This window comes from Leuciscus leuciscus (assembly GCF_965113295.1).
Source record: "Leuciscus leuciscus genome assembly, chromosome: 13".
In the NCBI taxonomy this organism is placed as follows: Eukaryota; Metazoa; Chordata; class Actinopteri; order Cypriniformes; family Leuciscidae; genus Leuciscus; species Leuciscus leuciscus.
In genome coordinates this window covers 6,592,456-6,618,639 of record NC_138737.1, presented here as the reverse complement: position 1 = coordinate 6,618,639, position 26,184 = coordinate 6,592,456, and the positions used below count along the sequence as shown (strand labels likewise).

General features: G+C 38.1%; 1 protein-coding gene and 1 long non-coding RNA gene across 3 annotated transcripts in view; one reads left to right on the top strand and one right to left on the bottom strand.

Annotated features, from left to right (window-relative positions):
* Positions 1-1,320: 1,320 nt before the first annotated feature.
* tafa5l (TAFA chemokine like family member 5, like) overlaps positions 1,321-26,184 on the bottom strand; it is a 44,818-nt gene continuing 19,954 nt past the window's right edge. For both annotated transcript variants that reach the window (XM_082189188.1, XM_082189189.1), the window contains exons 3-5: positions 22,977-23,104; positions 5,707-5,754; positions 1,321-2,186 (exon numbers count right to left, since the gene is read on the bottom strand). In XM_082189188.1, coding sequence (XP_082045314.1) covers positions 5,731-5,754; positions 22,977-23,104 — 152 coding nt within the window. In that variant the 3' untranslated portion in view covers positions 1,321-2,186; positions 5,707-5,730. The remainder of the gene's footprint in view (positions 2,187-5,706; positions 5,755-22,976; positions 23,105-26,184) is intronic.
* LOC309513389 lies at positions 2,118-26,155 on the top strand. The gene is made up of 3 exons (XR_014211433.1): positions 2,118-2,255; positions 5,253-5,405; positions 24,718-26,155. It is a non-coding gene; the product is annotated as an uncharacterized lncRNA (long non-coding RNA).

Genomic DNA, 26,184 nt, shown 5'->3' with positions numbered 1-26,184 from the left:
CACACACACACACACACACACACACACACAGACCCCCCCGGAGCAGTGGGCAGGCATTTTTGCTGCGGCGCCCGGGGAGCGATTGGGGGTTTGGTGCCTTGCTCAAGGGTACCTCAGTTGTGGGTAATGAGAGTGGAAGAGACTGCTGTTCATTCACTCCCCAACATACATTTCCTGCCGGTACTGAGGCTTGAACCTGGACTGGTTAGAAGTCCAACTCTCTAACCATTAGGCCACAACACCAGTGAGTGAGTGGGGAGCGAGCGAGGACTCAGAATAGAAAACCTGGAATGGATCTGGACAAGAGTGATTACGGAACACTTTGAGGGAGGAGGAGAAATCAGTCACTCCACTCCACATACACTGGTAGAGAGATTTCATGAGAGGGAAAGAGAAAGAGAGATAGTCCTGCTATTCCTAAATAACTATACGCCATAACGAATGAACACTGAATCTCCTTGAGTTTCTCAGTAATTGGAAGCGAGCGATGTCGTGCTCTGCATATTTGCCAGAAGCATAACAGACTTTATTAGGAACCATAAAAACACCATTAAAATTCACAACTGAGAGAGCCGGGCCTAGCTCGTGAGACTGATGAATTACTACTGTTCACTGAAAGTGACCATATTCTTTTACTCTTTCATCTTCCGGGACAGTGGTTATTTTCTCTGAAACATGAAACCAGTTACGTTCATCATATGGATTGATCTTCTTCACTGGTCATGTGGAGAACCGATTTGAGAATAGATCTGTGTGCTTTGTGAAAAGCCGACTGCTTTAGAGGAAACAAAGAGCAAAACACAAAGACGCATCTTTCACTTACTTGAAATCAACATGAGACAGCACTGTTTAAGTTCTACCATGTATTTAAAATACAGGAAATAATGTAGGTTTTAGCCACTGCAATTCAACTGATGGTTAAAATTTAGCAGTCAGTCGAGCAGGATTAGTCAACACCTAAAATGCCACTGGCACCTGTTAGATGAGGTGTAAGTGGACTTGGTGACGTCAACCAAAGTAGGATTAACATGCACCAATGAGTTTTGCACAATGAGACCAATGTCTATATACTAAGTAGGTCAATTTTGCCTTTTTGAAAACATGAATCAGCATTTGCAAAGCATTTAACATAAGTTTTTACGCATTTATGTTATGTTTAAATGAATACTTTTATTCAGCAAGGATGCACTATATAATAAGACAACCAATAAGACCAGAAATATTTAATAATAACTCAAAACGATGCATTATGACCTCATGTTGACTTTAAGCAGCGAATCAGCGTGGCCCATGGAGAGACTCCTCAAAGCGTTGTGCACATTTACATGGACACACCCTTTATTTCCTATCTAGGTCAACATCCCATTGCAAGTGTCAATTTACAGTCAAAATAAAGTATTGATAGAAACGATATATCCATTAGAGACAGACATTTAAAGCAGAGAGTGAAAGAGACGCCCCAGAGAGGAAGGGACAGATGACATCCACACATTGTTTGCTAATCTTTAAATCACCAATGATTAGAGTTGACGGCATCAGTGCATTGCCATTCGCAGACAGAGCTCAACAGCACACAATCCATATGTTCAAACCACGTGAGGTCAAATCTACAGGATACATCAGTCATTTGCTGCTTTGTCCGCTTTTCTCAATTCTCTATTTGAAAGGAAAACACGTTATCCCTTTACACAGAGGTGATATCTGGTGTATATTTAAAGGTCTCTGCACATCCTTGGCCTTTTGTCGATGACATGTCCTCGCTCTGAAGACGCAGTTGGAGTCCATCGAGATCGTTCTTAAGCAACACCCTCGCGAACTGTTCACAAGGAACTTATATAATCTTGCGCGAACAGTCTTCTCTGTCTGCTTAACTGGAAAGCGAGTGAAATGTTCTCCTAACCAATGTATCTCAAGATCAAAACAGAAACAGTTGAATTATGTCAAGGTTTCACTAAGAAAGGTTGCACGTCCCCTGCTGTGAGATGATGGTGGCTGCTGGGACTCGATGACCTGCAAGTAACAGTAGAGATGCTTGACTGATGGTGCACGGGTTCCATTTCCTGTTTGAGGGTGATGTGGATTTGGGCAGCTGATATCTTTAGCTCCGAGATGAGAGGGTGGACACAAATGTGTGGGGGCTGATGGATGATTCCTGTTTGGCGTCGCTCCTGTGAATGTCAGCAAACCTGTGCGCACACAAAGAGAAAAGCATCGACGAGGACATTAGGGAAATGCATTTTGGGGCATGATCAAAGGCAAGAAAAAACGACATGCATTACCTTCTCCTGCCTCGTCTTTTCATGTTTGTTGATCTTGTGTGGCTCTTTTGTTTGTGTTTACTTAGTGAATGATGATTTTTATATGACAGCATTCTGAAGAGCATCTGCTTTGAAAGGCACATGCTTTTTGAAAAATGTAAATGGCAGAGGGTGAATGCCCGTGTTCTTTAGCGAGAAAGCCTTAGCAAAATGATTATTTTGTTACACACAGGCCTTTCAATGTGGCTGCGCACATCGTGTGGCAGTTTTTTTTTTTTAAAGGGAAATAATTATGCCACCCGTTGTCTGTCTGAGTGTTAATTCACATTTGGAGAATTAAAATTGAATATGTAAATAACATTGCCTGTGCGGTAATCAGCATTGTTTCCTCCGAGCTGCTGTCCTGCTAAGATATTCACTTATTTTAAATACAATCATGCTTTAGTACAGTCCTCAGCTCTATTTTAATCAACGTTCATAATTAATCTTTCGGTAACACTTTAGAATACTGTTCCATCATTAATGAATAACTACACTGGAACAAATGAGTAACGCAATATTAAAATTCTAGTAACTACTAAAGGTTCTTTATTGGCATCTATGATTCCGTAAGGAACCTTTAACATCCATTGAACCTTCCCCTTACACAAGTTTCTTTACAGCGGAAAAAGGTTCTATAGATTATTAAAATGTTCTTCACACTAAGAATTTGTTTTTTCTTTTAAGAACTGTTCACTGAAAGGTGGTTCTTCTATGACATCTCTGTGAAAAGCCCCCTTTTGAACCTTTGTTTTAAAGAGTATATTAACTAACAAGAAACTCGAATTAGAAGGCAATGGTGCTCACTTGAATGCGGTAGTTCACTATTAGCTAATACTACTATTTTTTCACACCTCCCAAAGGACTACAAAGAACTATACAGTTCATAATTAATGAGAGTAATGCATAATGTATAATTAATTCTAAAGTGAAGATCATGGGAACCCACCAGTAATGACTCAAGTATTACCAAATCCAAATCCTTACTATTTGGAACAGTATTCTAAAGTGAAAAGCATGATAACTCCATAATATCGACTGAAGTCATTGAGGTTTTTGTAAGGTTTTGGATAGTAATTACTCAGGTGTTACTACATCCTTCTAAAGGAATTATTAAATATTTGGAACAGCATTCTAAAGTCAAAAGCATGTTAATGACTGAAGTCATTGCAAGCTTTTGAGGTGTTTGTAAGTTTTTGGATTAGTAAATTTCTCCACAAAAACCCCGACGCACATCTGCAAAGGGACGGATGGCCCGACAAAACGCTGTGTTGTCGTAGGAGAGGAATGAGGACAAACGTTGGTTCAAAGGTTGGCTTGCTCATCCTAAAATTTTGGACCCACTGCTACTCATTAAAGCTAATATTTAAACACAATATGCTCCCACCAGTCCTGAGATCTCTCTTGCACACAATAACTGAAGCATATGTGCAGGCTGCAATGATGGCACTTTTCGTCCTCCTCCGGCTCATAATAATGGTGACGTTTGGCGAACTTTGCATAGGCCTTTATCGCCGAGCTAGCATCAAGCATATTTCGCGTTCGTCCATCTGTGCAAGAGAATTTAACCCTTTAAGCATGTGCGATGTTTCAGATAGTATGGCAAGTGTAAACACATGGATACAGAACAATCCGAACACAAATCGGATACAGTTGAAAGAACGTGTAAACGGACGGTAAATTGAGCATCAAGACCTGCAGTGTAAACGAGGCCTTATTTTCAGAATAATAACAATTTAACTTTTTTTTATTTATTAATTTAAACTAATTACTAGGCTATAATTTTTTACCACTCTCCACGCCTCCCCTGGCATGCTCTGGCGCCCCCCTGGGGAGGCGCGCCCCACACTTTGAAAACCCCTGTTCTACAGTTTCAGCAAAAGAAATGTTCCAGTTCCAGAATAGAGCATAAATTATATTAACTCTAACATTTTATAAAAGACATTGAAATGCCAAAATGTTTTCCAAAAATAATAATTGTAAAGGTAACAGGTTGTCAAGGCAACCATCAGGCTTTCAGTGTTTCCATCTAAATAGGTGAATTGAAAACAATTATGCAATTATCTCACTTTTTTATGGCAGTAAGTTTGGGAATCCCAGAGTTAGAGAAAAAAAGATCAGATCAGTTCATTGCGGTTTAACTAACAATCCCCAGAATTTATAATTCATTTATAAATCAGACATTCTCCCACATTACCCAGATACATTTTTTATGCACGCCAATGTAATAGCCATAATCAGAACACAATTTTGTCCATTCCAGTTCCTCTCCATGTAAATATTTATGGTGCTCTCTCTTTGCTGTTTCTCCATCTACTCGAGATTGCCTTGTGATACATGTGGCGCTCTCTTGAGAGAGGAAGACGCACTATGTTGGAAATGGTCTAGAATGGCCATAGAGAATTTCATTTCCTAGAACCACCGTTGAGTCCACAAAGCCTACAATCCGCCCTAGAAGTCTTACACAACAGCTTCCCTCTGAGATGTTCCTTAAGTGCTCACTCTGGACCCTTTTATAATGGAGCTTTTCAATAAAAACTCTTCTCATATGACTAGCTTTTTAACAAAGTGCTTTTGTTAAAAGTTTTGACTGTCGGAATAACACTGGCGTGAAAAGGTATTGTTTCCCAAAGGACACTTTTCAATACAGAAAAACTGGTGTTAAATTACTTTATTATTATAACAGAACAATATTCAGCATTTTATTTTGCAATGTAATGGAAAGACTGGAAAGCTATTGCTCAGAAACTGACAGGTGCTAATTGCCTCAAGGATTAACATACATTTATGCAAATTTCTGTCCTCATATTATCCTCCCGCACAGCAAAACTAGTCTTTCCCAAGCCATGTACACTCGATGGGAATCGCTTGAAGCATGACGGAAAGACAAACAACAGCTGGCATGTAAATATATCTTGTTAAATATAACCGTATCTCCTTCTTTGCTACCATCAGGCCATCTGCAATCGCTACTGAGGCAGAGCGCAAGGGATTTTGGGTTTCAGCTCACGTCCTGCGACATCATCTTCTCCCTTCATCTCCCGATCCGCGGCAAAACCGGCGCCCCCAGCTGCCCTCTAATCCTGCTTTAGCCCTTCTGCTGATCAGGTGCGTCACTCTTAACACAACTTCATCAACGCCGCCGGGGCACAATTGGCTGGATAAATGATAAGATTTCCACTCGATTTCTGCTCTGCCTTATTCCACCTCTGTACCTCTGCTCTGTATCTGTCATGTTGCTTTAAAGCAAACGCTGTGATAGCGCTCTTGTCGTTCGCCACGTTTTGTCGCTGTTCTGCTTCGGACCTGCTCGCTAGACGACCTCCGTCATCGCATATTAGATTCAGAGACAATGATGGCTTACTAAGGAAAAGCAAATAAGAGATAATCTTACTGAAGCACCACTCACCTCCTCACAGCAATCTCAAGTCCTTTAGGATGGCTCCTTGGGCAGAGGCTATTAAAAAAAGAGAAAGAAAATAGAGGTCAGATATTTCACTAGACTGCGTTATCTCTACTTAAGATATCAATTTATAAATGTCAGAAATGTTTCATCATTAAAATTCTACCAAATAACATGAAAAACTGTGTAAGGGTGATTCTCAAAATGGTTAAAATGGTCAAGAAACTCCATATAAAAGGTATCATTCCATAACAACCATTTATTTAAGGGATATTTCACCACTGGAAAGATGAATATGTATTTAAATTGGGTCATTTATGTAGTAGAAATGTGAAATTATTTTAGAAGTTGGTGCCTTCTAGACAGAGAAAAGCCAGAAAAGCCAGTATTTTTGGCTCATGTGGATGAAAGAGAACAACTCCCAGAATGCACTTGCTTCGCTGCCCTACGAGGCCTACCAGTTACAGAGGACAGTATCGGAAGAAATGATACAACTAGGCTACTAGTTGACTCGAAACTGAAAAGACGCCGGTTTATCGTGAGATCCCACCCCCTATGGGCGGGTTGAAAACATGCAGAACTAGCTCCTACTACTGGCTGTAGTCTCTAGCCTCTGGCCAAAAAAGCCTCCGATGACGCAAAATGACGATTTTTTTCCAGACACACAATACAGAAATCTCTCGTCTCAGGGGGACATGAGGGAGGGAAGCACGGTCATTCAAAAATACTACCGGGTTTCTACTGATACAAAGCTTAATGCTAAACGGTGAAGTATCCCTTTAAATAATATGAACCTAAATACGTTTTTTATTTGTTTATAATTGTTTTCCAGGTTATAAGTTTCACAAGTTGCCTGCCAAAAAAGTTATTAAGAATTTAAGTGTAATGCATTTAAATTAAATGATAAAATTATCAATGTCAAACACTAAACTAAAACTAAAAGATTGTAGAAAAATACTGCCAAAATCAAAGTTCAGAGAAAGAAGATGCTGTTCAAATGTGCACATTGTGATTTTCCTACCATTTAAAAAAAAGTTATTTTCCATAAGGGTATTTTAAATGTCATTGGTTCATTTAAAAAAAATAACGATATTTTTATTTTTTGTGTTATAATTCATTTAGCTGAATCTGACCAGTGGCTTGTGTTTTGAGATTATATTGAAACCATCTTTTTTTGAGAATTTATCCACAGTGTTGCAACACTTTCCTAAAAATAAAATAAAAATAACAAAAGTCAAGTTGTCCTTCATGATAAGTAGCAATGTCAAAATGTTAATATTTACCACTTAGCTTTCTGAAATTTAGCTTTTGAAATTTCTATCCTGACAATGACCATAGACTGTAAAAAAAATATGGATGTATTATCCGTGAAGTCACCCGTATATGTTTCTGAAGAGCATTTTTGAAGCCCAAAGTGGGCGGAGCCGGCCATCTCCATCTTGGCAGCGCATCATTGCACATCACTCCCGGTTAACCGAGTTTTTTTGTTTTTTGGGGGGATTAGCTGAGGTGACGGCTAACAGACAGCAGACAAACGGATGGTAGTGACAGCGGTGGCAACCCACCTGTCACTCAAGTGGCGATGCCCTTAATTATGCAGAACTTTAAAATCACCCCACTGTTGTCATGAAGGGAAAAATTTGCTATATAGACCAAAATCACTTTTTGTAACAGGCTGTACACATTGTTTTTCTGCTGTAATGTTGGACATTTTAACATGGGGGTTTATGGGATTGACTCTCTTTTGGAGCCTGTCTCTAGCAGAGCAAATTGCTGTTTAAGTCACTTCTGTGTTCCAGAGAGAGACAGGAAGGTTGTCGCTTGACAATGAGCACCCATCCATCCACCCACCCATCCACCCATCCACTCATCCATATACATCCACTCATCCATATACATAATTTCCACTGAAAGATAAGGCCAAGTTAGAAGTGATTTTAGTTAGTTGCTCTCCAACACTGCCAGACTGTCTGCCACACTCTCAACCCTGCTAATGGTGGTAATACAAGTCCTCTGCTGTCTGGTTTATGCTCTGAAAGCACCTCAAATTAGCCAGCACTGTATTCTGCACTTCACAGGGCTTTTTTGAAGTCTTTACTCTCAGATCAAGTTGAAGAAACTTCCAACTTTCCACTTGCTCATTCAATGTTTATAAAAACCTCTTAACCCCTCAAGACTTCGAGTCCCTCATTGGCAAGCTCATGGCTCTTGGAGCCGCTACATTCATTGGCATGCAGAAGGCACTCTAAGCTGTTCGTTGGCACCCGTGCTGATTGGCTCGTCACCGAGTCATTCACAATGGTGTTGACAGTGCCCGTGATTCTATGGGTAGAGCTGGTTTTTCCAGTGCCCGCCTGCCCGTATGCCTCTCTGCCCTGGAAGCCTGGCGCTATCTGTGAAACCCTTCACGCAGTGCATCTGATCTGCTGCACCTCTCCTCAAACATGTCATCTAAATGCTAAGCACTCATGTTGCATTGTTAAATGAAAACAACAAGAACAGCAAAAGCAAACAAGAAAATCCTGCAACTGGCTGCAAGCTTTTTTGATTTGATTTTTTCCAATTTCTGTTCTTCAAGATCCTAGACACATTCTTCCTTCACCTCGAGATGTGAGGAGAATTCTGAGAGTGTTATCACGTAAGCTCAGTGCACACTACTGTATATGATTTTCTGCCACAGCTTTGCTGTCTGAGACAAACTTTGGGAATTATCTTTGATTGCCTGGTGTGACATGATCGACAGCGGGTTAATTGCTTTGGCAACGAATCTTAGCCTCAGATGAAGTTTGAGCAACAGTCCTCCAGTGTCAAATGAAGAACTTGTCTACAAGATAAGCAAGATAAATACAATGTTCATTAGAGTTCTCATTATTACAATTGTACTAAAAATGACCTCAAAATCCTTCTTTCAGCCAGCGTGAGCCAACAAATTGTAATTTAGCTGTGCGTTGTAATTGTAATTTATCATTAGCATGTTAATGATGACACAACAGTGTACAACAGTGCCCAACCACTTTTTCTGGAAGTATTTTTCCCATTGGGATTTAAAAAAAAGTCTTTATTTAACAATTATAAGCCTTGAACCAAAACGACCAGCTACGAGGTGAAACATCAGACAAAAAGACTGTAAACTTCATGACTTTCTTGTTACCCTTTCTTTTAAGGTGCCCTTGTCACACTGTAATTATATATGCCGACTATGGTTGGGTATCATCTGAATTTTATCGATTCCGATTCTTATCGATTCCTAATTTTGATTCCAATAAGGTAAAATATAAAAAAAAAAAAATAAAAACCTTGAACCAACAGGCTAAAGAACACTTACACAAGGAAGATACCATAGCAAAAGCAACTAGTCTAATTAATATACATTTCAAGCATTATTAAAGACAAGTAAACACTTAGTAATTAAAGAACAAATAAAAAATTAGCAATCACACAAATAAATACAACTGAACAAAGATACGATTGAAATAAACAGTGTTTTAAGATTTTCAGGTATTCAGGTATAGCAACAGTAATCAAAAGTAAAATAACACTGCACTTTATGAATACAATGTACAGTATACATTACACACAAAGTTACATAAGTTATACAGTCAAGAACAGCAAGTGAAGTTTCTTTGTCTTTTGTTGTTTGTTGTTAATGTTATAATAGAGACAGCAGCAGCAATATCAGGATGCTGTCACTTTAAGAGCTGCACGGATCCAATATACTGTTGCACATGCGTTTTAACCAACTGTGTTTACAAGGCTATTTTAACAGAGCACAGAAACAGCACAGACAACAGTGCATGAATGGTTTAAAATCACATTAAAATAACTTTCTGTGAGCGCTGAAAACAGCGCACGAGTCTTCTTATTACTAAGTACATGTAACAAGGACGCTGTAAAATAAAGTGTTACCACGGCTTTAATGAGGGAAAGAATTACAGTCCTATGCAGTATTGCGAATTATATAAAATAAAACTGGAGAAATACAAAACTATTGATTTAAAGATAATTATTTTTGATATATTTTAAAAAAAAATTTTTTTTGATAATTTTGAGTTATTATTGCATATTATGCATGCAACTATTTAAGAAGTTTGATAGAGTAAGGAAACGGACTCAATTACATCATTCACTGTGCTTCATGGGAGTGGGCGGGTGCTCAAGAGTTTGAGTGTCGCGATTCTCTGATTGGTAGAGATTTCTCAGAGGAATCATAGGTAATGCAGATTTCAACAGGAATTCTTTAAAAAATAAGTTGAAATAATACGGACTGACAGAACAAACGCATAAGCCATCCGATAACAACCTCGTCAGTCACAGTAGGTCTGTCTTTAAAGGTTTATACATTTTTGTTCAAAATCAGCTCCTGCAAGAAGAAAATGATAGGATTTTTACTTCTGAAACCCGACTGTTGCACTCTTTTGATGATGTAAAACGCCCCGTCAGTGTTCAGTTGTTACCCAAATCTGATCTTACTGGTGTCATATATCGTACAATCATAAAGTACAGAAAAAAAATTCACATGGTGTTATGCATATTTTGGTGCAGGGATGGCTTGCTTCTAACAGAAAAATCATTGCGAGAAGCAGCCATGACCGCACAGTCCTGCTTCTTACGACTGAGTTCCTCCAGTGCTTTATGCTCGACTTGATATTGATTTGGTGACACCAACTCTGAGAAAAAACTGCTGAGGCAGCGATTGTGGGAAGCACTATTAACTGTTCATGCTAATTAATGGGCTAAATAGGTGAATGCGGTCTCATGTGGTAATGACGGAAAGAGGCAGAACGAGACTGAGTAAGAGACAGAGGGAGAGGGACATGTGGAAAGAATAAGCCATTTCTTGCGCCTGCAAACAATCGGATGAAACAGCTCCTCTGTTAGCATGTTACCACAGGGGATTGTGTGCTGCCACAGTACTGTGAATGTCGTAGGGCATTAGTCTGCAAGAGGAAGATGAAGAGTATGCAAACTTGCCTGCTAGCAGAGAGGCCCAGATTACAAATGTGTACTTTGCTAATTGAGCGGATTAGCTATCATTAGCGCAAATGATGCTACTGCTCCAGGTGTTCACGTTGCAGGAGGTAAAAAGTGCTTAACAGAGACAATATTATTAACAGCAACACTATTTACTCTCCGAAAGAGATACTCTCTGTATTTACTCTGAAAGAGTAAACTGGCCCATCTTTCATTTTATGGACAAATAACCCAAGACATTTTTCAATATGTCTTCTACAGAAGAAAGAAAGTATACAGGTTTGAAATGATATGTGGATGAATTAATGATGATTTTTTTTTTTTTTTTTTTTTTTACAAATATTTAGAATATCAGATTAGCATTTTGTGATGTAAAATTGTTTATGTGGTGACACTTTACAATAAGGTCTAATTTGTACCAGTTAATTCATATCATGAACAAACAATGAGAATTTCTTCATTGCCTTTATTAATCTAGGGATTCATTTTTTTTTTTTTATAATTATGTTTATTTAATTTTTCTTAAGATACAAATATAACAAGAAATCAACCCCCCCCCCCCAAAAAAACACTCAGATTTTTATATAAAACAGGACCATACTATAATAAGGCAGATTTGTGAAAAGAAAAATAACAACAACATTATATAATGTATAACATGTATAAAATAACATTTCCAAAAGATGAAGAGGATGACAAAAAAAATAAGGTCAAATGTCCAGAAAGTTACACAGTTACATTGTTCCTTGTAATATAATATGGCGAAGACAAGGTTCCAAAGCGTCCAGATATGGGGTCCAGACTTTGTAAAACTGGCCTGTTTTTCCATGTAACGCATAGGTAAGGCGCTCCAGGGGAATCAACTCAAAAATGATCTTGTGCCATCCTTTAAGGGATGTAGGATTTATCACTGATCCAATTAAGTAAAATATTTTTCCTGGCAGCAAAGGATAGAATATTATACAATTTCTTATTAGCAGACGAAGTAATGCATCTATTAGGTATACCCAACAACAGTGAGACTGGGTCAAAATCTAACTGAATATTAAAGATCTTTTCCATCTCCCCTAGCACCAGAAACCAATACCTTTGCAGTCTGTTACATGACCACAGACAATGTGTTAAAGTACCTCTTTCAATTTTACATTTTAAACACAAGGCGATAAAGAGGAGTTGAAAAAATGCCTGCAGTTAGGGGAAATATGGAGTCTATGAATGATTTTTAATTGTATTTCTCTTATTCGTGTACAAATGGATTTTTTTTAGCATTAGACCAAATGGCTTCCCATGTTTCATCGTCAATGTCAGTAGCTAACTCTTCTTCCCATTTAGTTTTAATACTAGGGATTCATTGTTAATTTACAAACATACTATTCAAAATGCATGCACTGATGCTTATTTTCATGATGTGTGAAGCAGGCCTATGGAAAGCATTTGGAAGAGTGTGGCCGTTCAACCTCATGCGGTTTAGGCAGGGATTAGTGATTTTGTAACCGTGGGAGACGTGCATTAACACACTCGTGTTAGTCTCCATTCCACAGTAGCAGCAGTAAAAGCGATACGTGCCCTTTGCGGGAGGCGGCGAGGGCCGTTCCTCCGACTGGCCTCGACTGGATTTTGAATTTAAGGTTTGATTAATCTCCTCCAGTGGCTGTGAGTGGAGCAATTAAGGCAATTATAAATCACTGGCAAACTGCAGGGACGAACCTGATGGGTAATATAGCGTATATTGATAGAGTAGCCTTTGAAAATGACTGCTAAACTCCAGTCAGCCAATAGTTAGGAGACATTTTTCAGGCTTTATCAAGCATCTCAATGAAATGAATTTCAAAAGGAGGCTAGATTCCCTGGTGCGATATGTGCTTTTCAAGCCGCCTGTGGGAGAGCAGGTCACAATGGAGGGAGAGCATTTCTCTCTCTCTCTTTTTTTTAATGCTATGCTTTTGTTCTCTGCTCGATGCAGGGCTCCCATGACAAAGAGAGTTAATAAAATGAATAAAGAAATTAATAAATTAACAGACGAATATATGAACTGGTAAAGAGGGTCGTTTAGAGATATAGTTTAATCCCAGCTGCATATGATCATCTCTTGGCATTCAAATTCTTTGAGGCATCGCCGTTTCAATCACTTCAAATGCATTATTGAAAGCACCTTCTTTTGGAAGATGTTTCAAATGAATTTTTCATCCTGTTGGTTATCCTGTAGTAGAAGAACTAACACTCTAGTCTCGGTATGCTAATAGGCTATGTCTTCAAATAAATCCAAAACAGTAGCGGGGGCCTTTGAGAAGGACGATATTAGACGTCCTCTGATCATGGCCTGATAGACCCGCAGCAAACATCTCCGAAATATTCCTCTGGGAAATGTGAAGCGCTGCATGTGGGATGCAAAAACCATAGTTCAAAGAAACCCTGGCAATCCTTCAGATGGAAAATGGCCTAAACGTGGTTTAAGTGACGAGGCGGCTGGCTGAGAGGGGCTTCTGACGGGAAAGAGAAGAGGCCAAAAACATAAAGGAATCGTTTTAAGAGGGAGAGGTGGTGAGGGAGGAGAGTTTTTGAAATCAAGAATGATGCATGCTAAGAAAACTCAAAAGAACAGAACGCTTGCTTAATTCACTCAAACCTTAACAAGGCAATCTGTATCTGTCGACCCAAACAGAAATGGCACATTTAGATGTAATTGCCAGTGTTGTGCCGCGCTCATTCTCTGTGCTCTGAAATAAACGGAAACATTTTGATATTGATTAGAGGCAAGCTTTGATAAGGCAATTACTCGTAACGATCTCTTGAGCACCAAATACATAATGAGACTTGCATGGATGTGCTCAGGGCTTTTCAATCAAACCTGTTTTGACATCGTAGGCGTACACTTGTTGTCCTAAAATATACAATTTATATGATTTATTTTACTAAATGTGTTACTTGACAAGAATGTAAATATTTGCAGAAAGCAACAGTGAAAAAATTTAGGGCCTATATTTGACACTCAAAGCCTTTTTATCAATGCATTTGATCTTCTCCAACACTGGAAGATTTTTCAATGTGTTTTTTTGACAAGTGAAAAAATATGCCAGTGCAGTAAGACAATATTATATTACAAATACAAACAAGTCAAAATATCTTGCTTCCCAAGAAATAATATTCTGTTGTAGGGTTTTATTAAAAGGATAGTTCATCCAATAATGTACATACGCTGCTAAAATTGTGTCATATTTAATAAACCTTGTATCATTTAAAATCTGTATGAATCTATTTTTCTCAAATTAGAAATCACTGGTAACCAATATTGTTTGGTTACATGCTTTATAAATCCACAGCCTGCGACAGCGGATAACAAGTTAGATAGATTTCCTAGCGTCACTCTTCTGAGAGAAAGGGTGTTTTCTTTTTTGCTAACACCTTGCCACTTCAATTACAAAAAAACATCCCACGCTGGCACTCGACTAATGTATTTCACTCAATTATGAATAAAGGCACACACCGCTGTGTCACACAGGCCCCTTTGAGGACCCACGGAGCTGAATTTGGATGCCCTCCTCCCTACGGATGAGGCGAAGAAGAATCAAATCAGGCGACCCGCTGCGCCACGCGCTCGGCTCCATAAATGTATTCAATAAAAAGAAGAGGGGAGGGGTTGAAAAGGGTACAGAATCTCAAAGGATTGCCAATTCTCCAGTGTGTCAGATATTTAGTGGCCTCTAACAGTGCAGGCGTGAGTGGAAAGCGAGCAGGCGGAGCGAGGGAGACGGCTCGTGGATGAGACGCTGTGTTTGCTCTGACCCTGTCGCAGCCGATCTCACCGAGACGGCCCCTACAACGGCTGGCTGAAAACAATCGCCTCATTCCTCCGCACCGCTCCGTCGCTCTTTCCCTCCCTCTATACGTCTCCTTCATCCTTTCTCTCGGTGCTGATGACTGTGCAGTGACAGAGCAATGCCATTACCCAGAAGAAACCGAGGGGAGGCAGAGATTAAGACAGAGAAAGACACAACGTAAAAAAAAAAAAAAAAAAAAAAAAATCACAGACAGAGAAGCAAGGGAGTAGCTTTGGTTTAAACAGGTTGCGATTTGGAGGGGAATTCAACTTCTTTTTGGTGTTTGACTAAAATATGTTTGTTTCTATATAATTGTATAGCTTGTAATAATACAAATGGTTAAAAGCAGAATTACAGAACCTAGAATAATAAAATGGATAAAAGAACAGGAAAATAATGCCCCAGTGAACACGCCTAAGGCAACAACAGCCTAGGATGAGCTAAGAAACTGAATTTTGCACACACAAAAAAATTACGAAACTCGGTTATTCTAACATGCATTTTACTCCTAATTCCATGTTTGCACAGCAGGGTTGTGCTTCATTAAAAACTGAATTGAGAACGTCTCATTTCATGCAAAAAGCCTTTAAAAAGCCTGAAGTTTGAAGGTTTAAATGACAGAATGATAGACAGACAGACAGACAGACAGACAGACAGACAGACAGAAACGGCTCCTTGAACAAGAAAAATGTAGGGCAGGACTTGATTTTACCCACTGGGAATTGATTGGATCATTGGATTGCTGTGGTTTGCCAATTGGTGTGATCTCATGTGAGTGACAGGTTGTCATCAGAGAAGAGAAGAGAAGAGATGACACTGCATGAGGGAGGGGAAGTTATTATAATGAAAGATTACAAGGACACATGAATTTAAAAAAAGAAAAGAAAAAAAAGTGCACAGATAAATAATTTACAATGAACACTGAAAAATAGTACATTTTGCTTTCAAGGTGACTTTAATTTTGATTTCATGTTATCTATCAAATCTGCACTCCTGCAGAGAAGCTAAATAAAAGCAGACAGAGAAAGCCACATGTTGAGAAAACATCAGGTAAGCACATATAATGACCGATCCTTGTTCCCGCAAGAGCGTTATGTTTTCACAGGGACTATAAATGACATGACAGCATGACTCAGTGGTTTGTGAGCGGACAGAGTTCACATGCCGCCCACCCACTCTCAAGCCCTTCTCCCCAGAAAACAGGACCCATTCGCACTCTCGTCCTCTTTGTTTCCTATTCATATCCATCTCTGTGAATATCTCCACAGTGCATAACATGCCAAAGCAGTGGGCTCCTGAGACTATGGCAAATTTGAACCTTTCAGCAGTTCACTAGTGAAGACAAATGGCCGGCGTGTTTAGGGGCCCTCGTGAGTGATCTGTATTAATGTCTGGCAGGGATTCAGCATGCTGCATATGCTAACTCCATTAGCGGGTCAGAACCTGGCTCTGTCTGAATCCCCTGCACGCTGGGGGGGCTGAATATAGGAAAGTTGCAGGTGTGTGCATGCTACAGCAGAAAGACAGCATACGTATGCACACATAAACACACTCCATTTGCACACGTTTTCTGGAATCGAGCCTACGAATAACCACTCTGTGCTTGTGGACCGTCTGTTTCTGTTGATTCCCCACCCCATGATGCATTTGCTATTCAGTCATCTTTGCATAATATGAATACAGCAATTCTGTAACACAAATGCAATCCAATGTTGTTGCAAATTGCAACATGCACAAATGCAGTCCCACTGCAATCTGTGACATACACGTATGAGCAGACTGGATTTATGACTAGTTGCTATTAAGTTAAAGGGCTAGTTCACCCAAAAACATAATTTACTCACCCTCACATTGTTCATGTTCGCTGATCAATGTTTATATGTGAATGAAAGCCTAAATTCAATCTGTTCATCATATAAAGTGATATATTCTCTTCAGAAATTTGGACTAAACCACTCAATTCATATTGATTAGTTTTGTAATCTCTTTATGAACTTTTTGAAACGCAAAGTGTCAGTTGTGTAGCTGTCAATGGAGGGACAGAAAGCTCTCAGATTTAATCAAAAAGATCTTCATTTGTGTTTCGAAGATGAACAAAAGTCTTACTTAGCTTGGAATGACATGAGGGTGAGTAATTGATAACCTTTTTTTCATTTTTGGGTGAACTAACATAGCTGTGCTAGTTTAATTTTTCTCAAACCACTCTGTGGTCTTTTTCATCTTGCATAATAAAATAATAAAACTTAATGTGGTAAGCAGTCATGTAATAAGTGTTAATCAACAGTCAGTCAGGCATTAGCACAAAAAAACCTTTAGGGTGATACAGGACCCCTCATCTTTGTGTCATGGTCCTGACCACACTATAGAAGATTGATTTTGTGACAAGGACCAGTGTGTGCATTTTGAGTAAATCTTATGTGCATTTAACTCTAGCAAATATGTATATATCTTTTGCCATTATTAATCATGTAAGGTCTGATAAATCATGTAAACTGATTAATGGTCGTGCAAATTTAATATTTTGCGATGAAACAGTTTATTGAGCCTTTAGGCAAAAAAAAAAACAAAAAAAAAAAACAAATGCACATACTTTTTTATGTTTTGTATTATATTTGATACATCAGGCTTTTATGGCTCATATAGCATGATAAAGTAAGAACATGGAGTTCATACTCGACAAGGGAAAAAAATACCTCCGTTTTATCCAGAGGTTGCTGATACTGTATCTATAAGGCTAAAACTTAAGATGAAATATTTAGAACATTACTTGCAAAAAATGCATATAAACATCATTGATACTCTATATCTCCCAATAATATGTCTTATTAAGATATTTAAATGCTTTGTTTTATGATCAAAGCTATGTAGTTTTCGTTGTGGGGGCAAAACGTATTATGATTGAGAGATGAACAAATGTATCCATGTATGGATAATCAAGTAAACCTAAGTTTCTTCAGTCCAGTAAATGTATTATGAACATTATACGTACTACCCTACTTTATAGATATCACAATCAGCCATTGAAAAACCCATATGGGTCAGCAACTGCAACATACAGGAATTACAACCTTCTTTATTCCAGGTCCACTGATTTATGAACCACCTGCTTCACTGGGTACTCATATTATCTTGCTAATTTCCTGCTAGACCTCACAATAAAGGCCATAACACTTTTCCAGAAGCATATCAATATCTTTCTAAGAATAGCTGTCACAAATCTGCTGAAAACTGCCTCTGCTGACACTGTAACACAGTAGCATTCAGTCCACCATAAAAAGAGTAATTTTGAAAGGATATACATGCTCTCACACGGACACACACACACACACACACCCTAATCGCAATCACCCACAAATGGACACTTATCCATAATCATGCACAGACGCAAAAATCTGTTCACACACAGGCACATTTCAACTCAATACACACTCATATAAGTAAACAACTCCCATGCAAACTCCTCTCTGCTGTCAGGCTAGATTATATGGTGCAAGAAACAGGGGCATGAAATCTGCGGCAGCTGCCCCAGGCTGAGAGACACAAGGCTGCAGGCACATACACACACACACATGCGCTACACAACGGCATACACACACTAACCAATGCTGTACTAGCGAGTAGACAGACACACAAGAAGGAGGGTCAGAACAAGAGAGGTGAATTCCACTCAAAAGTGAGCATCACTACGCCTAACTCGTTTCCAAGGCGCTTCAAGTGAGTCTCATAGGTGGCTATTGAAAAACAACACAAAGACATACATTACTGCCGCTTATTAAGAATCTTTGATAACATTGCAGCAACAATGATACCTACAGTTGTAGCAAATCAAAGCTGCAAAATACTCACAACACAACCAAATACAGAAACACTGCAAAATACTCACAACACAACCAAATAAAGAAACACTGCAAAATACTCACAACGCAACCAAATACTGCAAAATACTCACAATGCAACCAAATACAGAAATGTGCTGCAAATACTCAACACAACCAAATACAGAAACACACTGCAAATACTCAACACAACCAAATACAGAAACACGCTGCAAAATACTCACAACCCAACCAAATACTGAAACACACTGCAAATACTCACAACGCAACCAAATACTGAAACGCACTGCAAATACTCACAACCAAATACAGAAACGCGCTACAAATACTCACAACGCAACCAAATACAGAAACAAGCTGCAAAATACTCACAACCAAATACAGAAACGCGCTACAAATACTCACAACGCAACCAAATACAGAAATGCCCTGCAAATACTCACAACGCAACCAAATACAGAAACAAGCTGCAAAATACTCACAACCAAATACAGAAACGCACAGCAAATACTCACAACATAACCAAATACAGAAACACGCTGCAAAATACTCACAACCAAATACAGAAATGCCCTGCAAATACTCACAACGCAACCAAATACAGAAACATGCTGCAAAATACTCACAACCAAATTCAGAAATGTGCTGCAAATACTCACAACGCAACCAAAAACAGAAACGCGCTGCAAATACAACACAACCAAATACAGAAACACACTGCAAAATACTCACAACGCAACCAAATACAGAAACACACTGCAAAATACTCACAACGCAACCAAATACAGAAACACACTGCAAAATACTCACAACGCAACCAAATACAGAAACACACTGCAAAATACTCACAACGCAACCAAATACAGAAACACACTGCAAAATACTCACAACGCAACCAAATACAGAACCGTGCTGCAAATAGGACAGAAGTGTTTCAAGTGGACCCCAACAAGTGATGAACCTGGCTGATAGTATGCTTATTGTTCAATGTCTACTCATCAGGGCTGTGCGTTGTATTCGTGCGATGACATGAAAGGTGAGTTGTTGTTTTTTTTTTTTTACATCCTGAACATATGTTCATTGTGAGTATTTGGTTGCATTGTGAGTATTTGCAGCACATTTGTTGTTAAATTGATGTTTTCTTAATTTGCTTTCTTAATTTGATTTCTGAAAATATGTGTTCTTAATTTGCTGGTACTTTTTTCTGTTTACATGTGTCTTCCTCGGTTGCAGCACATTGAGCTCTCGTGGCCACCGTACATTTAAGCCTTGAGTGATAAAAAATAGCAGGTTATTTATTAAATTAGCTCAGGTTTTAAAATGAATTGCGCCATTATCATGCGATCATAAATGACAAAATGACTTCATTTGCATGTGCACTTCGCTAACGGCCCTGTAGAAGAGCCCACTAAGAGTGTCTCCCTTCTGCAGTGCCCTTCAAATGTGCAAAAATGCTATTTGGAAGTTGCCCAGAGAAATAGTGAGAAAAAGAGAGAGATAGAAAGAATTGAGATACCAGAGAAAAAATAAGATAATCTTAAAATCAACTTAAACCTGATAAACTTCTAAGTGAAACAAGATATTCTACAGAAATAAAAATGTGGGAAAGGACTTGATTTTATGAATCAGGAATGATTGGATTGTGAAAAGTGGGTGTTAAAATGGGTGGCGCAAGTTACTATATTTGATAGTATATCAATATTTGGTATATTTGGAATAACGTGCACTAAATAATTACGCACAATAAGATCAAGAACATGCATCAAGAAGTAAACAAGGTCAATTCTGAATTCATGTTTACTTTAAATGAACATGCAAACACACAAAAAGCACAGGCACGCATCAAACTTTGCAAATAAAGCCGTAAATATGAAGACAGCCCGTGAATACTCACACCCTCAGTAACACATGAATGATTTCAGCTATTCTGCCCGAATGGCGCAAGCCCTCTAACCCGAGCAGAACTGCACTGAGGCTGTTTCATATGCAGCCTCACTTCCCACTATATGCCTTTTTCTTTTACGAAAACACCCTCTAATTCAGCATAATTGCTCCTTGTCATTTTGTGCAAAGCAACTCAAAAAAACAGAATGACTCAAGACATTATGGGGCAGGAGCCTGCAGGGTCAGCACAGCCCAAACACCCCCTGAGCTCAGCACTTATGCCTGTGATGTACGCAACACATTACAAACAACGAATCACTCCACAGAGCCCAATCCATCTCATGTACAGCCACTCACACAAGTAGGAGACTGTCGAGCTGAATTTTAAAAAACTTTCCTGAGACTGCACCCCAATTTGAATCTCAATTGATGCTGAATGCACAAAATACAAATGTGACAATTTGCTCAACTGATATAGGCAAATTTATGGCAAAATAAATAGTTGTTGTTAAAGAAATATACACAAATGCTAATAGTGTACAGTTATGTCCAAGGGACAGGACATACCACAAGGTAAGATGTGATGTTTTTGAAATAAATCTCTTCTGCTCACCAATTCTGCAATTATTTGATTAAAAACACATTAAAAACAGCAATACTGTGAAATATTTTTAATACAGTATATTTTATAATGTAATTTATTCCTGTGATCAAAGCTGAATTTTCAGCATCATTATTCCTGTCTTCAGTGTCCCATGATCCTTCAGAAATCATTCTAATATGCTGATTTGATGCTCAAGAAACATTTCTTACTATTATCAATGTTGAAAACAGTTGTGCTGCTTAATATTTTTGTGGAAACCATGATCCATTCTTTTCAGGATTCACTAATGAATAAATAGTTCCAACAGCATTTATGTGAAATGGAAATCTTTTGTAACATAATAAATGTCTTTACTGTCTAAATGTATAAATGCATTTGATCAATTTAATGCGCCCTTGCTGAATAAAAGTATTAATTTCTTTGCAAATGAAATCTTACTGGCACTAAACTTTTGAATGGTATATGTGACCCTGGACCACAAAACCAGTCACATGGGTAAATTTTTTTTAATTGAGATGTATACATCTGAAAGCTGAATAAATAAGTTTTCCATTGATGTGTGGTTTGTTAGGATATGACAACATTTGGCCGAGATCGAACTATTTGAAAATCTGGAATCTGAGGATGCAAAAAAAAATCGAAAAATTTAGAAAATCGCCTTTAAAGTTGTCCATCTATGTTCGCGATAGTGCTGCATTCACTCACAAAAATAAATGTTTTATATATTTATGGTAAGAAATGTACTAAATATCTTCATGGATCATGATCTTTACTTAATATCCTAATGATTTTTGGCATAAAAGAAAAATCGATAATTTTGAGCCATACAATGTATTGTTGGCTATTGCCACAAATATATCCGTGCGACATGTGACCGGTTTTGTGATCCAGGGTCACACATATATATATACAGTAGTGGCCAAAACTGAACACACGACATCTTCACCCTTTATTTAAATATCAAAAATGTGTTTAAATTTTGTAGGCATATTGCGTAGTATATTTGTGATAACCAACGCAATTAAAATATGCCAAATTGTGCAAACATTTGGCCAGGCTGCCATACAAATAAATGATAAACACATGCAAAAACATGAGAAAACCAACAAAATATTAATAATTGATTATGTTGTAGTCAATGTACTGTATATGCTTTTTCCTGTGATCTTTTTGTTTTTCTATGCATTCTGTTTTTTGTATAGTAACATAAAACCAGTAAAGATAAAAGAAAAAGCTGTAGTTTGCCTCACATTTTGATGGTTTAATCGAACTTGTAGGGTCATAAAAAACAAATGTCCCCTCCGGACATCACTTTTTCCCACTACTGTATATAGTGTAAAGGATGGTAAATACTGTTTGCAGGTATAAATAGAAGAACAGCATCTTGTTTACAGTAAATACAACTAGTTATTGATACTATTCACACAAAGTGTAAATAAAAGTCATTCTATTATACTAAAAGTAAAATATCTGAGCAATGATAAAAATGCTTTGCACTGGCTTTGCATTCAGTGTAGTACTTTTAATTACACTCCACACTGAAATACTTTATTCTAATTGGTCAATCGGCGCATTCCGCTATCAAATATTTTACCGTAAGAACCATTAAACTATAATTGACTGTTGTCCCAGTAATCACTCAAATCACTGAGGTGTCTTCTCACATAATAAAATAATTCCAACTCAAGTGTATGTTTACATGAAATATCGTACAGTTACGTAGTAATTATCACAAAATAAACCTGTCCAGGGTCATACAAGACCCCCCCTACACATCGCCCTGTGGTCCAGATCACTCCGTAAGTGTTTATTTTGCAATAATGATAGGCTGACTCTACATCAACCCTTACAAAATAACATTCATTTATACGTAATGAGCAAACATTATTTACTGCTTAACAGATCAGTAGCTGAACTACAATACATTAAAATATAAACATATATTATGAATAATTATGTAAGATGTCTAATGATGTTTCTAATCTATCTGAATGCATATTAACTAATGATCTCTTGAGCATTATATAAAGAAATAATGTCGGTTAATGAAAGTCATTAGAACGTGTTATCCAATGAGCTGAAACACAGGTGGTGTTTATGATGCAACATTGCTTCAACTAAGTGAATAAATGAAATGTTACAGATATTTAGAACGTGTCTCACCGTGACGGTTTTAATGCGGCCGCCGCCCTTGGTGCAGGTCCATCCGGAGCGATTGAAGATCAGTCCGCAGATCTCGCCCTCTGAACATGGGGACATCTCACACCACTGCTTGCTTTTCACTATCCGGGCTACAAACATACAATCACAGAAGTTTTTTTTTTACTTAAAGGGATAGTTCACCCCAAAAATGAAAATTCTGTCATAATTTACTCACCCTCAAGTTGTTCCAAACCTGTATAAATGTCTTTGTTCAGCTGAACACAAAGGAAGATATTTTGAAGAATGTTTGTAACCAGACAGTTGATGGGTCCCATTGACTTCTATAGTATGGAAGAAAATACCATGGAAGTCAATGGGGTCCATCAACTGTTTGGTTACAAACATTCATCAAAATATCTTCCTTTGTGTTCAGCAGAACAAAGACATTTATACAGGTTTGGAACAACTTGAGGGTGAATAAATTATGTCAGAATTTCATTTTTGGGTAAACTATCCCTGATTCTTGGGTCAAATTTGACTGTAATATAAAATAAAATAAATGTTAAATTCAGTAGTGATGGTACGGAGCCCCTAAAGGGACAAGGTGATTGGAAAAATATATAATGAGAGGGAAAATTTTTATTTTGATGGTTTTGCATTCTCGCAAATTATTTGTGTTCCCAACAAAAACTTTTGAAAGTTTCGCATTCCCAGAGAAACTGCTTTACCTCACAAAAATTGTGTGTACTCCAAGAAACGTTTTGAATGCGAACGCAAAATATTCCTTTTTTCCATCACCATGTCCCTTTAGGGGCTCTGTATAATGGAGTAACACAATTTGTATGAAAATAAATTGGTTACACTTTATTTTACAGTACGTGCATTTACAGTGTACTTAAAGGGTACTTTCCCAGGAAAGTACTGGTAATATAAGGTAACTACAGGGGTTAGTGTTAGGTGTAGGTGTAGGTTCAGGGTTAGTACCAAGTTGTAACCCAATTATTGTAATTGCTATAATGAATACATAGTATGTATACGGGGAACATGACTGTAAAATAAAGTGCTACCAATAAATCAATATAAACCCAGGTTGTATATCAAAACACAACAAATCAATTGCAACTTATACACAATAAACTTCTGCATTAAAACAGGCGTTTAGTAAAGTGCTGTAACTGGCTTTTGTTGCCATGTAGTGTACAACATCATAAAGAATAGTACATATGTTAGAAAATGTAGGACAAATATGATAATTTAAACAAACTTTTAAAGCTGCATAACATGCAGAAAAGCCAAAGATGATAACTGGTTCTTCAAAACAGCTCAAATTTTAAATATTGCTTAAATGTTGAAAACTATATAAATATCCAATGCTGAAAACAATGTGGTATTTCTATATTCTTGACGATTGAGATGATTCAATTTGTAAAATTACACCATGTAGGCCTATAACATCTTTGTCTTATAATGGATTTTTATTACAGCTTTTTGTTACTACAACCCTTTGAGATCCAACAGGCATCACAAAAAAAACACCCAACCTTTATATTCAACATAAAATATGGATTTGTGTATGAAAGTGGATTTGAGATTATGGCAAAGTCATGCATGTTTCAGTAAGCAGCCTGCAGGCCTTGATTCACTGCACACTTCATTATCTTCACGTTGTAGAACCGAAACCATCAGACAACTCAAAGAGAGCTACATCAGACATGTGTATGCACTGAGGCTATCGCTTTCAGTTCTCTTGTTTGCTCTGTAGATCCATGTGAAATTCCATAAACCCCTGCTGTTCCTGTGCTTCAGACGCAGATCAACCAGTGTTCAGAAGGTGAGGGGAACAAAACAGGTCACAGATGATTTAGAGCGTCAGACAATCAGAAGGTGGTTGCGTCTCGTCTGCATACCAGGAAAGAACAATGACAAATGACATCCCTGTAATATCGCAGTTGTTTCGCCAAGATAGCAATTACTCCTGCTTCTCAGATGTTTCTTCTGAAAGAAGTACCATAGTTTTCTCCTCTTGTTTATCTAGGGAATCAGAAAAGATCTCAAACTCAAGCTCAGATTTGCCAGGATACCAAGGTCAATATGAACTCAAACATTTCTCAACATATTCTTCCAAAGCTAAATGAGTTAAGATATACAAATTCATTTCTTATAATCTTACTATGAGTCAACAGCTGAATCATTTTTGGTTTTAATTTTTATTTCCCTGAAGAAATGTTATGAGAAATTCAACAAAGTTGAGACTTAAACGAAACTGAACATGAATGTGCACAGAATACATTTCCAGGATTTAGATTATCCTTAAATTCTACAAAATCCTCAATTTCATTAATATACCATCCCCGTGAGACCTCCGTTCCTTGATTACTCTGTCCATGCAATTTTCTGCCGCACAAAGGCTCGCCTTTTTAGAAAATGTCCTGTCACCAGACGCTTAAGATATGTTTACAACCGTTTTCTCGATCTAAAACACAGCAGGTCTTTCATGGCAGTTTGTGAAAACGTTATCAAAGCTCCATCCCTGAATTTATCAAAGTAAAGTGGTGCCGCTGAAATGAAGGATTATGCCTTAAAACCGATCCGGAGCAAAAGCTGTGGATGGCCGAGCCAGCTCTACAGATCTCATCCAAGTCCTCCAGTCCCCGGGGGGCCGAAAACAATCAAATCCATCCCACATCACATAAACAAGCCTCCCTCCGAGGGACAGTATTCAAAAGCACAAATACAACTGGGCCATGAAGAAAAAAAACAAAGAGCGCTAAAGAAAATCAATGGGCTTAAATGAAGCTGGAATGCTTGAGCGAGGTATTTAGCGCACAGTCGGTCAGGGTGTCTGAGCCGTGATGCCTCATGCTGAGGAATGGCTATATTGAGGTAACGCTTGTGATTACACACTCCAGTTGGAATCTAGTTGAAAGAAGTACTGGGGTGTGTGGACTAGTTTTAACATCTGTGAGAAATATCTGCTGAAAGCACACAGAGCACCTGAGCACTATAGGCATGCTCTCTTTGGGCATGATCTTGGCCAACATGTGAAACAGATGCTATTGTACCATATCCATGTGACAAGCAAAACTTTGAACTACTACTATAATATTTTCAAAACAGACTTGGAGTTAAAATAAAACTTAAAAACAGCACACTAAAATTTTTTGGGTTGTTTCGACCCATGTTTGGGTCAAATATGGACAAACCCAACAATTGGTTTACATTTTTTAAT